The 15,647-nt window shown below is 41.8% G+C and overlaps 1 protein-coding gene across 2 annotated transcripts in view; it reads right to left on the bottom strand.

Moving 5' to 3' along the window:
• Positions 1 to 5,636: 5,636 nt before the first annotated feature.
• The window catches only part of DIAPH2 (diaphanous related formin 2), an 824,584-nt gene continuing 814,573 nt past the window's right edge, over positions 5,637 to 15,647 (bottom strand). For both annotated transcript variants that reach the window (XM_075260108.1, XM_075260109.1), the window contains one exon: positions 5,637 to 5,870. In XM_075260108.1, the coding sequence (XP_075116209.1) occupies positions 5,806 to 5,870 (65 nt within the window). In that variant the 3' untranslated portion in view covers positions 5,637 to 5,805. The remainder of the gene's footprint in view (positions 5,871 to 15,647) is intronic.

The raw sequence follows: 15,647 nt of genomic DNA, 5'->3' as shown, positions 1-15,647 counted from the left end.
CTCTTATGTAAGCCAATTCTTACTTGTACAATGGGGCCCCATGATCTCGATGTTCGTCCCCGGCACAAATGATTTAGCACCATGTGTCTGTTTTTGGCCCTGGGCTGATATTTGGCACCATTTTGTATTTTTTCTTGTGATCTATTGTAGCTTTAAGGCGAGAGGAAAGATTTTGTCGCTCCATTGCTTATTTGGCCAATTACATGGGGGAAAAAAGTAACAGAACTTTTCCTGTGCCTGTAACATTGTAGAAAATTTTCCAAAAAGTTGCGGAAATTTCATATTTCAACTAGCAAGAGGGATCTGTTTAGTTCATATAAGAGACTGGGAAATATCTGTAATGTCTTTACGTTACTTTGCTTCTTCTTGGCAATGGCACATTCTAGTTGGAAGCCTCCGCCATAGATGGAGTTAACAGGGTTGTCTCATGAAGGCTCCTTTCCCTGGACATCATTTTTTGGAGGACTCGTGCCATCCGTATACTACATTGAGGGTCATTCATGTGACTGGCCGCCATGTAAAAGTCCATTTTCCTTGCAGGGGAAATGACTGGTTGGGTATGGTTCCCTTCGACACAATTGGCTGCTTGCTGTGGTTGCCCAAGTTGGGCAGATACCAGTAACGCAAGCACCTCAGAGTCTATAGGATGCCTCTACTCCTAAGGGGGCAGTGGCATGTTACCTACTGGAAGTATTGGCATTGCCCAACAATAGAGAGTATTTCAGAAGAGGCATATACTCACATGTGATCATGTCAATGATAACGGGACTATATGTGACAGGGATGGGATCATGATACGAGGATCGGAATGGTAACAAGAGGTCACATATTAAAATTGCATAGTCAACAGACAGGGTTTTCAGCAGCACAGAGTATTTTTAAGACAGGAATGTACACATTTTGCTGGAGGCTGCGACTTATGATATACAGTAAATGATCGCTGTAACGTTGCACATGTATATGGTATCTTTATTTCTATATGTAAGTATATGTAGAGTTCATGTCATGTTAATTTTTGCATGTTTTTGTTGCATATTATAATCGTGTAGAATTCTTTAATCCATTAATCAATCATTAAAAAATAAAATCGAATGCTTTGTGTTCAGATTTAAGAAGTGAACTGTTAATCTGGTAGAAGCCTCCGATGACTGTAAGATACCCCTCTCATCCTATGCTATGGTTAGGTTGGGATGTATACAGTATATAGTTCGAGGAGGAGCACCAGAAATTTACTATTAGAGCCACTTTAGCATATACTGTATATAAAATGTGCCAATATGTCTGACATATGTGATGCTCTTTGGCAAACTTTTTAGTGGCTTTGGACCCTGACCACCATGACAGCACCCACTGCCCTGATGACTGAGGTTTATTCTCCATAAGCTAAAACCAATACCAATCCGGTCCGAAATCTGCCCTCATACATTTTTAGAAGCTTGAGTGAGCTCTGTTCTTCCATAATTCAAGGACAGGAAGCATTGTCCTAGGGACACAGGTCCACAAGGTCCTCTGTCAAGCCCATAACTTGAAATTTCCAACTTGGCACGGGAATAAGAGTTTTTTTTCCCTCAATTTTAAATGTACTAAAGGAGCATTAATAGAAATTTTCTGGTTTTCCCCTTTAAATCCAACCTCTAAGACCTACAATACAGATTACCCGTAAAATAACCAAATGGAGTATGGGAAATATATAACAATACCTTTATCTTAAAGTAATCCTATAATAATAGAATACATTCATTTACCCAAAAAATTAACACTGCAATAAAATTGGCAAAAGTTCTCTAAAAATCTGTAAAAATTAGAATATTGTAAAGGTAGAAATAGAAAAAAACGTTTTCAAATCTGTTTTGAGTGACGTATGTGTCTTCCCTATAGGACTATGTGAGCAGGTTAATGGGTTACTGACATTTTCTGGGCACCCCAAGCCATCTTTGGGCAGGTTACCCTTTTGGACCCATCACTATGGGTTATGGAGCATTGTACAATCCTACAAGGAGTGAAGGACCATTTAGGCACTTAATAAGTTCTGGTGTGTAACATGGTTTCCAATACCTGATCCCACAAATAGGAGATGAGATTTCAATGAAACATACTCATACTATTTGGGTGGGGCGCCTTGATGTAATCTCATAGGCTATATCCAGATGCTTTATCTAGCTATCTGTGATGTCATACTTTACTATGATGATGGGTTCCTCTGATTTCTTTTGCACCAAATATAATAAGCTATGCCGAATCTGGAACACCCATGTATAGCATCAATGTTTTCTTATGGGGCAGGGGACTTAAGGCTCCTACACAATATTCTCTTTTATGAAAGTGAGGCCTATGGACAATATAATGTGGCAGAGGGGTTACAATATAATCTTTAAAGTAATGGGGTGCTCCTTTGGGGATTCTTGGATGTGACAAAGGGTCCTACTGACCCAATATAATATGTTATTGACCCTACAGGATCCTATGGACCCCATATGATCTTGTGTGTATCGAGGTGGACACCAAGTATTTGGATACTTGTATAGGTGGATTTAATCCATTCAATAGAGTCTTTATCAGGGTGTTTGGTAATAATCAAAGTGTATTACCTATCTCTGTGCCAATATGTAAACCTAGTGGTGTCAGGATGTGCAAACGTTGCAAATGAATACAACATATAATGACTGGGCCATAGCTGTGACCGCCATGTGTTACTAGAATACAGAGGTAAATGGCATAGGCTCATTGTTAGTCTGTAAGAGGCAAAAAGCTGAACAATTTGGGGTTTTGACTCTATCGCTTAACTCCTTGCATTATAGATATGTAAATGAAGAATTACAATGTATACAAGAATGTTACTACATAAGCTCTCCAGGTACGTTCAATACACTTGTACCCGGGATTACATTCTGTAATATTTTTGGAATGATTCTCACCACCGATTTATTTTGCTACATATAATGAGAGCGTCTCATGGAAGAATCGCTGTTCTTGAGTAGTTGATAACCTCATGGAGAGAAGTCATCATTTCTGCAGGCTACATTCCTATGAAATCAGTGCAGTCATCTAAAGGTGGATATGGAGACAATGAGCTGATATTAAAGAGGAGACCATTACGTTGTAGCAAGCGTTGGGATTCCTAGCTAAGCATTGACCTGTGTTCAGGTTCCTGTTCGTCACATCCACTTGGGAACTCGAAAGGCGGAAACCTAATCTGCTTAAAAAGCGGTTTCCCGTGGAAACCCAAGGACACTATAGAGTATAAAGGGTTCTCCGGGTTTCTGTCCAAAAAATGTGGAGAGAAAAGTTCTGCTTAGGGCAAGTTCACACGGAGAGTGGAAGCGAGGATTTTGGCACCTGCGTCACTCTCGGGTCAAAACCCGCCTGCCACGACTGTCGTGGCTTCTGATAGTCATGGCTTCCCCCTCCGGAGTAGGCTCAAATGAATGGACCAACTCCGGAGGTTGCTGCCGCAAGGCCCATTCATTTGAGCCTACTCCGGAGGGGGAAGCCATGACTGTCAGAAGCCACAACATGCCACTCACAGAAAAAAGTAGCCTGGCGGTCTACATAGACCTCCATTGTGAGGGGGCGGATTATGACATGGATTACGCGCCATTATCCGCCCCCTCTATGCCTGTGTGAACCAGCCCTTACAGGAATTTTGTCTCCGCATCTTTCATGCGGAATGTGAAATGGATTCCCCAAACGGAACCCAGGCAAAGGTGTGAACCCAGCCATAGTCACACAATGCTGTAATATAATGTAGCCAGCACTGAATAATACGTCCCTGACCAACTTAATCACAAGACCCCTCCTCATCACCTACTCAGCCAAAAAAGAGGCAAATTAGCTTCTTCCTTCAAATTACCGTCCAGCCTACGAGGCTACCCCATAGGCGATATCTAGTGTGATACTCTGACCTGTACACACACACTAATTTTCCAGTATTTTTAAAATACTTACAAATAAAACCACCATGGATTTTTCATTTTTGTTTTTATAAGGGTGTTTCTTTTATTTTGTACAGGCAACAGAAAAAAGTCACTGACCCCAAATATGCCGCAAACCAAAATGCATTGTCACTATTGTGTGCGTGTTTTTTTTTTTTTTTAGATTTTTATTTTATTTTATTTTTTTTATTAGACATCTGGCTACAATGTGTTTGGACTTACAAAATCCATTAAAAGCGCCAATGGAATCATCATGAGTGTGAAAACCATCTTGGCAAATTGTTACATTTTTTCTGCTGTTTTCTTTGGTGTTTTTAAATGTTTTGCTTAATTTTTATTTTTATTTTTTTGCTTTTTTTTATAGCGAAATATAGAAAGCAATACATACAAAGCCTTTTGGGGTCAGTGGCCTTTTTTTTTGTGAACCTGCCTTGTGTATTGTATTTTTTTCCAAAATGTTTCCGACAGGATTTCAGATATCCCCACAACACCGTGAAGCCTGAGGCTAGATGTTGAAGGGAAGCTACATTTTTGTTGCAGATTTTTTTGCATGTATAAAGCTGGCCATACACTATAGATTTTAGACTACTGGTGCTGATGGATAACAGATATTTGTCAAAAAAGTTCTTCTACCTTTGTATATTATTTCAGTCGTGGCCATAGCTGCACTTGAAAAGCCGTTCATTTCGGGTGCCGGACCTGATCTCCCCAATAGAAGCCTAAATCATACCACAAATCAATTGGTCCTTTTGGCCAAACTTTTAGATTATGGCATTGACATTCACAGGCCAACCATGAACGTCTTGCAGAAAACACTTGTCTGAAGTCCCTAATGTATGGCCAGTTTAAGGCCTAGTGTATAACTATTCTTGGTCAACCTATCAATCCATGGATTCTTCCGTTCAATTTCCTTATGGGTCCTCTGCTGGTCTCTACTTCATGGCCCCTCGTGATATAAAAGAAATCAGTGGTTGAGGCTGAGTTGGGTCACTGTTGTGGCCAGTGATTGGCTGAGCAGTAGAGAGGATCGATCGAGTAGGTTTCCGATCGAATACTATGGTATTAGAAATACTCGTACTAGGTCGAATACCATATGGTAAACGCCTTTTACATTTACTGCGTGGTATTCGACCGAGTATTTCAAATACCATAGTATTCGATCGAAAACCTACTCGCTCGAATGCTACTCGCTCATCTCTATTGAGCAGTTTTGAGAACAGACTGAGAGTGGTGTAATAAGCTGTTCAACCCCTTCAACTTTGCCCATTGGCCTAAAAAATACCCCTAACCCCAGTCCAGATCTATTTTTCCAGTGTCGTGATTTGCAAAGGTGAGAAGCTGAAGAGCGAATGATGGGAATTACCAAAAACTTCCAAAGTTTCCATCATTAGTGGCACTTACTGCACTATAATGTGAATGAGGCACAAGGTCTCCTGTCGTGCACTACAGTTTTCCTCGCGAGCCAGGGATCGCTCCTAGTTCTTGCTATAGTTAAGTAACCGTGCCTCGTAATAGATACAAGTCTTCACTATATTTATCTCCTATAGAATAAAATCTTCTACATAAAACCATATATAACATCTTTTTAGTTCCTTCCCGTCACAATAGAATGACAAAAAGTAACAATTATTTAACTTTAGGTTTCTAACACTGTCAACAATTTTTTTTTTTTGTTTTTTAGAATTTCTTCTTCAAAAAGGCCAAAATGCAGCTTAATATCAAGGAACGTTCCTTCGATATTGGGAATTTTTTCATTTATTTATTTTTTTCCCTTCTTCCCCATCTGAGCTGAAGTTCTTTGCAAGCTCAGCGATGTTCTTGTTCTATTGGTTAAGGGAGCAGTGCCAAATTTTTCTTTGGTGCGTCCGGAGACTCATGTCGCTACCATCCTTCCTTGGTGCCTGGAGCGCGACCTTTCCAAGGCGGGTACCCGATTTTCTGCAACATAAAAACAAAGTGACACAACAAGTTAGGAAGAAACTGGAGGAACGTGGATTATTTTTTTTTTTCCTTTGTCAACAGGTCTTCAAAGAAACCGTTAAAGTATTTGAGATGAATATGTAAATAGTTATCTGGAAGGCAAAACACAGCGGCTGCCGGGACGGGTTCAAGAGTTCTACAATCAGCATTAAATGAGTCTCTTGATCAGAGGAACAGGGGTGATAAAAGCAATGGAAGAATGTGCTAACACAGTTCCCTTGGCAATAACCGCATACTAAACAAATGCAAAGGTAAAGTTGTCGCCTTCTGGAAGGAATCTGTGTAACTTTGTCAGAAGACACTTCAATTACCCCTTAAAGTGTGAACACAGAAGATGGCAAGGCTACACAGGAAGCCGGGGAACTTGAGAAACTCATTGATCTCGATCTTCTGCCGGCTTGTGATATGGTAACCTAGATTATGCCGCAGGATCGGGAAGTTTTTCCACTATAGGTTCTTTTAGGCGACTTGTAGCATTAAGAGGAATTGATTTTCTAACTCTGAAGGAGAGATGACGAAAAAGAGAGATGGCACTCCCGTCTCCTTCTTCAGGTGCCTCATTTTAAGGAAGGGGATTGTCCATCCCCTAAAAGTGCATAATCCTATAATCTATCATATTATCTATTATTCTGCTCCTCTTCCACGGTCTCAAGCCCCTCTTTCCTCCTACATCCATCTACCTATGAAATGTGACAGGGTGATCGCCACAAATGTTATTAAGACCATACTATGTAGGCTTTTTGGAAAAAACTGTCAACATGGAAATGGAGATTTCTGGTGCTCCCATCATAAGATAAGATAAGCCTTTGATAGTCCTACCTTGGAAATTAATTTGATGTTTCCAGGGTTAGAAAAACATGGCTGCCACCAAAAGAGCGCCACACTTGTGTAAAGGTTATGTGTGGTATTGCAGCTAAACGTCATTCTTCTTAATGGAACTACATTATTAAATTTACATCCCCTACCCCATTACCTATACCCATTTTGTAACGATCTCCAATTTTTTAAAAGATTATATAGGTAATAAACAGGAATTGAGGGACAAATTGGGGGTGCCTTTACTTTACTTTTTTTGTGTGGATCTCCAGTTGGGAATTTTATTTTTGTATTTATTTTTTTTACTGCATTTTTAAAGGGACTGCAATATGGATATAAAATCCACTTGGCTATAAGCAGAAGCCACTTGAACCCTACAGTGGAGGTGTCACAGCAAATATGGACTTCCCAGCTACTAGAGCTATAGGTGCACCAATGGTCTACATACAGAGATAGTTTAAAGGGGTTGCCCCATCTCAAGGATCCTATCTATACTGGTAACTTATGTAAATAGAAGATTTTTCGTAAATATGTTGCTTTAGAAATGCTGCTTTGTTTGCCTGCTATGTGAACGTATTCCTCCCATTGTTTACACAGCGTTTCCATAGCGCCAGACCTGTGAGATAGGACAAGTGATGGAACTCTACCCGCAGGACAATTGGTTCAGCTAATTGCAGTTTTCTGATAAAGCCAAATCTGTTATCTCGTTATGTAAACACACAGATAACATGGAGTCCATTCTCTACAAGCATCTGCATATTATCCAATCTGTATAAGTATTGTGATAACTCGGTGTCCCATTCAGCAAGAGGGAGGGAGAGAAAATACAGGAAATGGGACTAGGACAGGGACTGGTGCTGGGATGGGAAAACCCTTTTAACTTGACTCTTATAACTTGTTGCAGTGCCGCTTATCCTATTGTCTCCAACATGAAGAACGTCATAAAAAATTCTGCCAATACCCAGCCAGAATGGAAGGTAAATGTCTGTAATATTTCCTAATACAGAACAAGCCTAAAATTATCATTACATTTTCCAGTGTAAGTTGCATTAAAAATAGATTGGACTCCTCGGGGTACGTGGAGATTAATTAAACATTATCCAGAAAAAAAAAAAAAACCTCTTAACAAGCGGCTGAATATTGCTTAAATATTGTTTCACTCCATCTCATCTACTTACTATGATACAGTACAGAAGGTGCGGAAGCTTTTGTACCAGCACCTACAACGCGACACTCTGCCATTGTTTACACCTCGCACATTCGGCTTTCGTTGTTACAACAAAGAAAATAAAAAACATCTAAAAATCTATACGAGCTGGTGAGTTCTGTGCGTCTCCATGAACCTGTATGGTGACCTTGTAACCACGTACGGGAAATATGTCCTGGAGAGACCTTGGTGTATTTTCATGGACATGATTTGTTCTCGTACAGAATGATCACCTTGATCCGGGGAGGCTGAAAATATTCACAGAATAGGTTCTAGCCACATGGAAAGTTTTTGTTCCTCTGTCATTCAAATGAATGGGCCATAATAAAAATAAAATAAAATTTTTAATGCAATCACTCCTTTACGCTGAAGACCAACGTTGCAAAAACACTGCGCTATACAGTACCTGCAGAGTGGGTGGGATTCTGGATAATTTTTGCGCATTTCGACTCTTCCACCTCATTTGGTCTTCTCCCCCAATATCTTCTGACCTTTTAGGTGACTTCAGTAGCCCCGCGGGACTAGTGAGGCTCGTGATTGGGCATCAGTGGTTCTACAGGAGGCGCACAGTGTCCCGACTCCCGCCTCCTCCACAAGGGGGCCCACTGGAGCTCTGTCGCCCAAGGACCCATAAAAACCTGGATCCGGCCCTGGGGTCCAATCTCCAGGCTTATCTTTCTCCCAAGTCCCTACACCAGGAGGCTCTACCCTATCAGTCATTGCACTGCTTGCCTATACACAATATAATATATTCTTCTGACTCTGATCCATAATTCCCACCACCATGCTACGCTTCTTTGCATTTCCTTCCTCATCTCTCACACCCAACCTGTACTTTCTGTTCTGCCAATGATATAGGGCTACGTGCTGACTTGGCGATGTCTTTAGTCAGGCAACCAAAAATCACCAGGGCGCCTTGCGACTCTTTTACTCGTGTTAGTTGCCCTAGCCTTCATTCAACAATGAGCAACATTAGATGTTTGGGGATCCAACATCTGAAGCCCCCACCAATCAGCTGTTCTCAGCAGATGATATATAGACGGTGGAGCGGAGGGTGGACAGCTCCGTTCTCTTTGAAGTGGCCAGATCAGGTACTGCAGATCAACTTCCATTCATTTAAATGAGATTTAACCTGCAGTGACTTGGTTCAGCCACAACACCTAGAACGGCGCTGTCTGCTTCCTGCTTCATTGTTGGTGTTGGACCCCCATCGATCTGTTACTGATGATCAAAATTTTTAGATGAGAAAGCTCCTTTAATATAAAACTTTAATATCGAATATAGTTTACAAATATATAGACTGAAAAAGAAATTGTCCATTTACAGTTGTTTGTTCAGCTCAAAAAGTATCCGTATTTTTTTTTTTTAATATAGGCTATATAAATAATTTTTTTTCCTCCCGTAGAAGATGCAAAAATGTAAAATAAATGTAGTGCTGCTACGATGCCGTCTAAAAAATGCATAAACCTCATGTGGCCACATACTTGGAGTGATTGAAAAGAGCTGACATGTCCTGGAGAGGGAAAAACATCCATTTCCAAGACGTGAAAAGGCTGAAATGTCGTATTTACCAAAAAGAGCGGCGCAGGTCGTAGCCAGGGGCAGAACAATTCGGGAGCAGCAGAGAATGCAATCATGTAAAGTTCTGTACGGTCGCCCCCTCCTCCTCCCCGTGGTCACTATATGTCAGCCGCCTAATAATTCTGTGCTATAAATATTTAACATGGCGTTTATAAATGATAATACACGGCCGGCCATGGTGCTGGGGATGTGGAAGCTCCGCTGGGAACGTAGAGAGGTAGCAGAGCGGGGTTTGTCACTCGGTACTTATAGACATTCATACAACCTGCACCGCAGACACACGACTGTAGGAAAACCCACTGCAAATTCTGCTCTGCTATTCTAACCAGACCTACAAATACACTTGCACTACACACACACACACACACACCACACACACACACACACACACACACCACACACACACCACACACACACACACACACACACACACATACATACATACATACATACATACATGACAGTAGTCTAGTTGTTTTCTAATCAAACGTTCCGTGATTTTCTTAGCCTGAGTTGGGTTTCAAGATCTCAGATTGCTGTCATGAAACGAAAACTTATATGTTCAGAGACTGAAAGCCCGCACAGCTCTTCGGATATGTCAGATTTGTTGACGATTCTACGCTGGATCCCTGCAATAGTCTATAATACGACCCAGAATTCTGAGGCAGATCACAGAAAGTTACTTATTGCTGATAACTTTGCAACATTTGTATCTAATCTAAACAAACTGGACTTCAAGGTGCTACATTTTATCTTACTGCAAGTTCTCCAACAGCGCCCCCTCCTGTCATACTAGAGTCTTTAGCCCTACCGAGCATCAGGGCTGGCCCATGTACCCCCTATAGCTATGTCAGCCACGGTTCACATCTGCGTTTTGCCAAATGGACTCCCCGAACGGAGATGTGAACCGGGCCTTACAATTCCCTGCATTGATACATTGTATCAGACCGGGACTGAGATGGTTGAGAGTTGTCTATACTGGATACAACTGTAACAAACCCTCAGTTGTGAGAAGTTTCCAGTTTTTTCCAGATTTTCAGTCTCTTGATCTAAACCCTTGGTGTTCCTTTTCACTGACTGCAAGCAGAGATCTTGGAAAAGTTAAGAAATCATTAGAAAGTTGCAGAACTTTTATTCTATGGTGCAGTTTTGAGTTCTGGTTTTAAATTTTACATTTATTTATCTTATTTTACCCGTAAATTTAAGAAACCGCACAAATAAGCCGCATGAAAACTGCGCCCAGCTTCTACAACTGCACCGTCTGCACGCTGCCTAAGACTTATATTACCACTATGGTACAGAAGCTTCTCGCTGACTCTCTATAAATAACTGCATGTATAGGTCTATAACGTATATATTGTGGCCACTTCAGCCAGCATTGAGCCCACCAGATCTAACTCCTGTTTCTGGCCTTCTTAAAGGGATTGTCTACAGTTAGAAAAAAACGGTGGGTTTCTTCTTAAAACAGTGCCGCCACTGTATGTGGTTGTGTCTGGTATTACAGCTCTGTTGCCATTGAAGGAAATTGAGCAGAGGTGCAATACCTTTCCCAGCCTTTGGACAGGTGTGGCGCTGTTTTGTGAAAAAGCAGCTTCCGAAACCTATTTTAATAAGAGGAAAATGATCTTTATATGCACAAAATGGGGAATTATTAATAAACTCTCCGTCTCCGCCCTGCTGATACGGCCATACACATCCTGGGTCAATTGCACTGACCGTATCCCCATGACCAGGCCGTATCACCGTGCCCAGACTGTATCTACATAGCTGACGTGTCTCTTAAAGGGCGATTGGGAAATCTCCTAACGTGTTGAGTGTTTACTTAGTCGTGACCAGTCACAAGCGTTACGGCTGATGAAACTTAGACTGGATGTTCCATCAGGGCCCAATAGACACAATCTTCTCTGATACCTGATCCCAGGGGCCATTATTGAATCCTAGTTAAGGACAGGCTCTTTCTATGCCGCTCTTCCTCATTAACCACTTGACACTTGGAACGAGGATATTAAGCAATGGGCTGATGCTTTGTGATGCCCAACTTGGGAAAGATGAGGTTAAAAAAAAAAATAAAAAAAAAAAGAGGCAGCGATGCCGTAAATAATACATGAGACTATGGATCCTGTAACCGAGAAGCTGATACTCTGAGAACTCGGCAGAAACAGGTGCAGAATACAAAGGATTAAAGCCACACTGCCACCTAGCATCTGCCGGCTGCCTCCGCGCCAGGCTCTGCATCAGACAGGGATATAGGTGCAAGGCAACGGGTGCAAAGGCTTATGGGGGGGCCGTGCCTAAATAGTGATCTATGCAATGACGAGAGCCAGTATCCCCTATATAAGTGGAACATGTGGCCCCAGGACATGCTGGGAGTTGTAATTTTGCAGCAGCTCAAGGCTCACAGTATGGAGATGACTGATTTACAGTATATACAGGGGTGGGAGTCACATTTTTCCAAGGTTTCCCGGGGTACAGCGGCTTGCCCCTTTTGCTTTTCTCCCCATCATCACCTTGTATTAATATATAAGCGATGACTTGTAAGTTTTAACAACAGAACTTATAGCAGAGCGATCTTTTGTGCTGCTAAATCAATGTAATAGGTGTCTTGTCCGGTCCATAGAGGTCACATCACGTCTGCTCTGCTGCACTGACCTGGCTCTGCTACATCAATATCTGTACATGGCAATATTCATGTTGCACTTTTTTTTTTTTTTTTTTTTTTTTTAATTTGATGAGGTTTCAGGGGGCAACCAATAAAACAAAAGATGGCGCGTTACATCTACGCCTCTGCACTGACCTAACTCTGCTACATCTTTGTGCGCACCTATTGATGGTTATCTCTCTGGAGATCTCAATATGACAGGTCAGCTGGCACAAAACCTGTTTCCCCTAGCAGTAAATATCGGGAACAGTCTCTGCACCCCAGCATCTAAATGTCAGGAGTTCCCAAAGATTGTGACAAAAAATTTACACCTGTGGTCAGATTGAGAAAAATTGCTAACGTTGTCACAGATATCAGTAAATAATGGGGCCTATTAAGTACTGGTTTAGAATACAGATGTAGCAGCCATTTAGTTATTCATTCTTACTTTTAGGATTTTACTTTAAAAAAAAAAAAAAAAAAAAGTTTTACTTGCAGTACCGGCTCTGACCACTTGGAGTGCTGTGAAAGGAAATCATATTTCTGATAGCACAAAGTATTCATTCAATCACATGTAGTATAAGACTGTAGAGCGTCGCCTAGTGGTATAAAGGTTTAATGCAATAATTATTATTAACGCCCAAATTTCAGTTCTCCTCATGTGCAGAAGTAGCATTCTGTAAGGAACAAGGGTATGACTATCGGGGTATTCCACTTACTATGGGGCTCCCAATATCTTGAAGTCCCCCCTCTATTCATGAAAGAGCTGAGGGGCAATGATTTACTACAACAAAAGGGCAGAAATGGCTGGTAGCCTTCTGGTTATATACGCCACGCTGTAGCCTTCTGGTTATATATGCCACGCTGTAGCCTTCTGGTTATATACGGCACGCTGTAGCCTTCTGGTTATATACAGTATATTGTAGGCTCCTGGATATATATATATATATATATATATATATATATATATATAATTTGGTTGCAGCAGTGTCCACCACTCCTCCTACATGTATATATGTACAATGCCTACTCTATATACAGTACATGGCTATAAGACTACTTTGTATCCTTCATGCTGTCGTTACAATGTGTCGGCGCGGTGAATAATGGGAGTAGGATCCCCAGATAATAAATCCTCTTCCTTCCATAGACTCCAGCACACTGTCTTCCCTTGGAGCTTTGTTTTGGAAGGTACAGTATATATTATAAGATTTTTCTTTTGGTGTTCGACACCATGAAGCGCTCCGGCCTTGATATGAGCGAACGCCCCAAGATATAGAGACTCTACAGCACAGAAAAGCCAGGTCAGCTTTATAGAAAGTTACACATGCATGAAAGGGGACGCGGGATTCTCTGCGGAGGACGACAATGGCAGACGCCTCACTGTGCATATACCTCATTCTTTATGCACTTTAAGCACAAGCCTTCCCATCTCACGAGGGTCTGACCTACTTGTCATTTGTGTTTCAAGGTAATCTGCAGAATGGATCTGCTCTGCCTGTATCTCTCTCTGTATGTATATATGGCGGTGTAGCCAGGGCAGGCGCCGGATTATAAGACATGAAGGTAGAAATGGAAGTTGTCTCCAGCCGAGGCTTCTCCTTATATCCTTGCTGACTTCTGAACGAGCCGATGAATCTTCTAGGCCCACCATGTACTCATGTCTTACTGTGGTTTCTCCTGGGTTGGGTTAAAGACCACCAAGTGGTATCATGGCATTGTTTGAGGTGTGGGGGAGTATAGAAGGACTACTCTGTGTAAAAGGGGCCTATATCTTCATTAAGGGGTCTGATCCATATCTAGGCTGTATCTTCAGGGGTTTATATCTTCATGGATATGGAATGAGTTCTGTATAAAGCAAGGATATGACCTGGGCTATATATATATATCTGGATCTGGTCTTGGGTCTTTATACGGGTTTGGGTATGGACTTGGGGTCTGTATACAGGGAGATTCTGATCTGAAGTTTTATATAACAGGGGTCTGGTATGGGGTCTATATCATCAAAGGCTCTAGAATGACTTATGTATAAATAGGTATGGCCTGAGGTCCGTATCCAAAATGGAATTGGTCTTGGGTTTTTATACAGGATGGTATACCAGGTCTGAAGTGTGGGGTGAATTAATTTTGGGGTGTAGTCTCCTTATGTTACCTCTTTTGGGCGTCCTTGTCACAGGACAGTACCGGACACCATGAGGAGGAAGACACAGAACGCCCGTGTCTATCAGAACAAGTTCAGACCGAACCAAACCAGGGGTTGGCTTTCTCCCAATCTAGTGCAAAATGGATCTCCTGAGTAGGGTTGAGCGATCGAGATCTGGAAAGATCTGATTCCGATCAGCGATCAAGCAAATTTCACGATCGGGATCGGCTGCAAAATGATCGAAAATCAGATTTTAAAAACGATCCTGAAATCTGAAGATCAGCTCAACCCTAAAAGTGACTTTTCCCATAGAGAAGCATTGACTAGGGTTGAGCGATCGGGATAGACTGGATTCCGATTGGCGATCGAGAAAATTTCACAATTGGGATTGGCTAGAAAATGATCGAAAATCGGATTTTAAAAACGATCCTGAAATCTCAAGATCGGCTCAACCCTACTCCTGAGTTTTGCCCATGTGTACAGCATGTGTGAACATTCCTATAATGGTGCTCTCTATTCCCTGACCACAAGTAGAGATCTTGGAAATGGTGAAGAATTGTAACACAGTCTGTTAGAAGTTGTTGAGCCTTTCGTTACACACGGAGCTTCCATCCACCTTCCTATACATTCTATACTGCTCTGCCCCCTCCCGCCCGGCCTGACACTGATGAATGACCGCCGGTGACGTCCCTTGATCTTTAAGTCACTCCATTGATTAGTTTGTACTGAAATTTCATCAATAGATGCAGACGACATAAACTGCAACCTCTGCATTTGGACACTTCGTAAAAGTAGCGTAAAAAGTTCAGCACGTCGGGGACATAAAATGTCTGAGATAGGAGGAGAGTCCAGAAATAGGATTTAGGCATAGAGTAGAGCCAACGCGCATGAATGTAGTCGGGAGGATGAGGTTAGTGGACTGTGTAAGGGACTATGCACATAAAGGTAATCACCGGTATAAGTCCTGGGGGCGCCACCAGGAAGGCAACAATCCTATAACACTAATAGGGCACACACGCACAGCTCCAGCATACATGCAACACATCAGCAGTACACACCTGTCTCCAGTCCCCATGGTGGTACAATGTGTCCAGACTGTTTAGCCTGCAGTCACCACTAGAGGGAGCTATGGAGCTTACTGCATTTGGTGTATTGAGTATAGATTATGACTATAGCTCCTCAGCGCCCCTCTGTGGCATCTGTTTTATATCACTGTCCTTAGAAAACCCTAAGGACATGATCTATTATTACTATAAATATGCATTTCTCATCATCTTATTCCAAGAGCTGTGCCTTTGCTATTTTTGTGTTGACATATGTGGGTTTATTTTTAACAGGATTAGTTGTATT

The sequence above is a fragment of the Leptodactylus fuscus genome, chromosome 11, assembly GCF_031893055.1.
Source record: "Leptodactylus fuscus isolate aLepFus1 chromosome 11, aLepFus1.hap2, whole genome shotgun sequence".
NCBI lineage: Eukaryota > Metazoa > Chordata > Amphibia > Anura > Leptodactylidae > Leptodactylus > Leptodactylus fuscus.
This window is presented reverse-complemented; position numbering and strand designations above follow the sequence as displayed.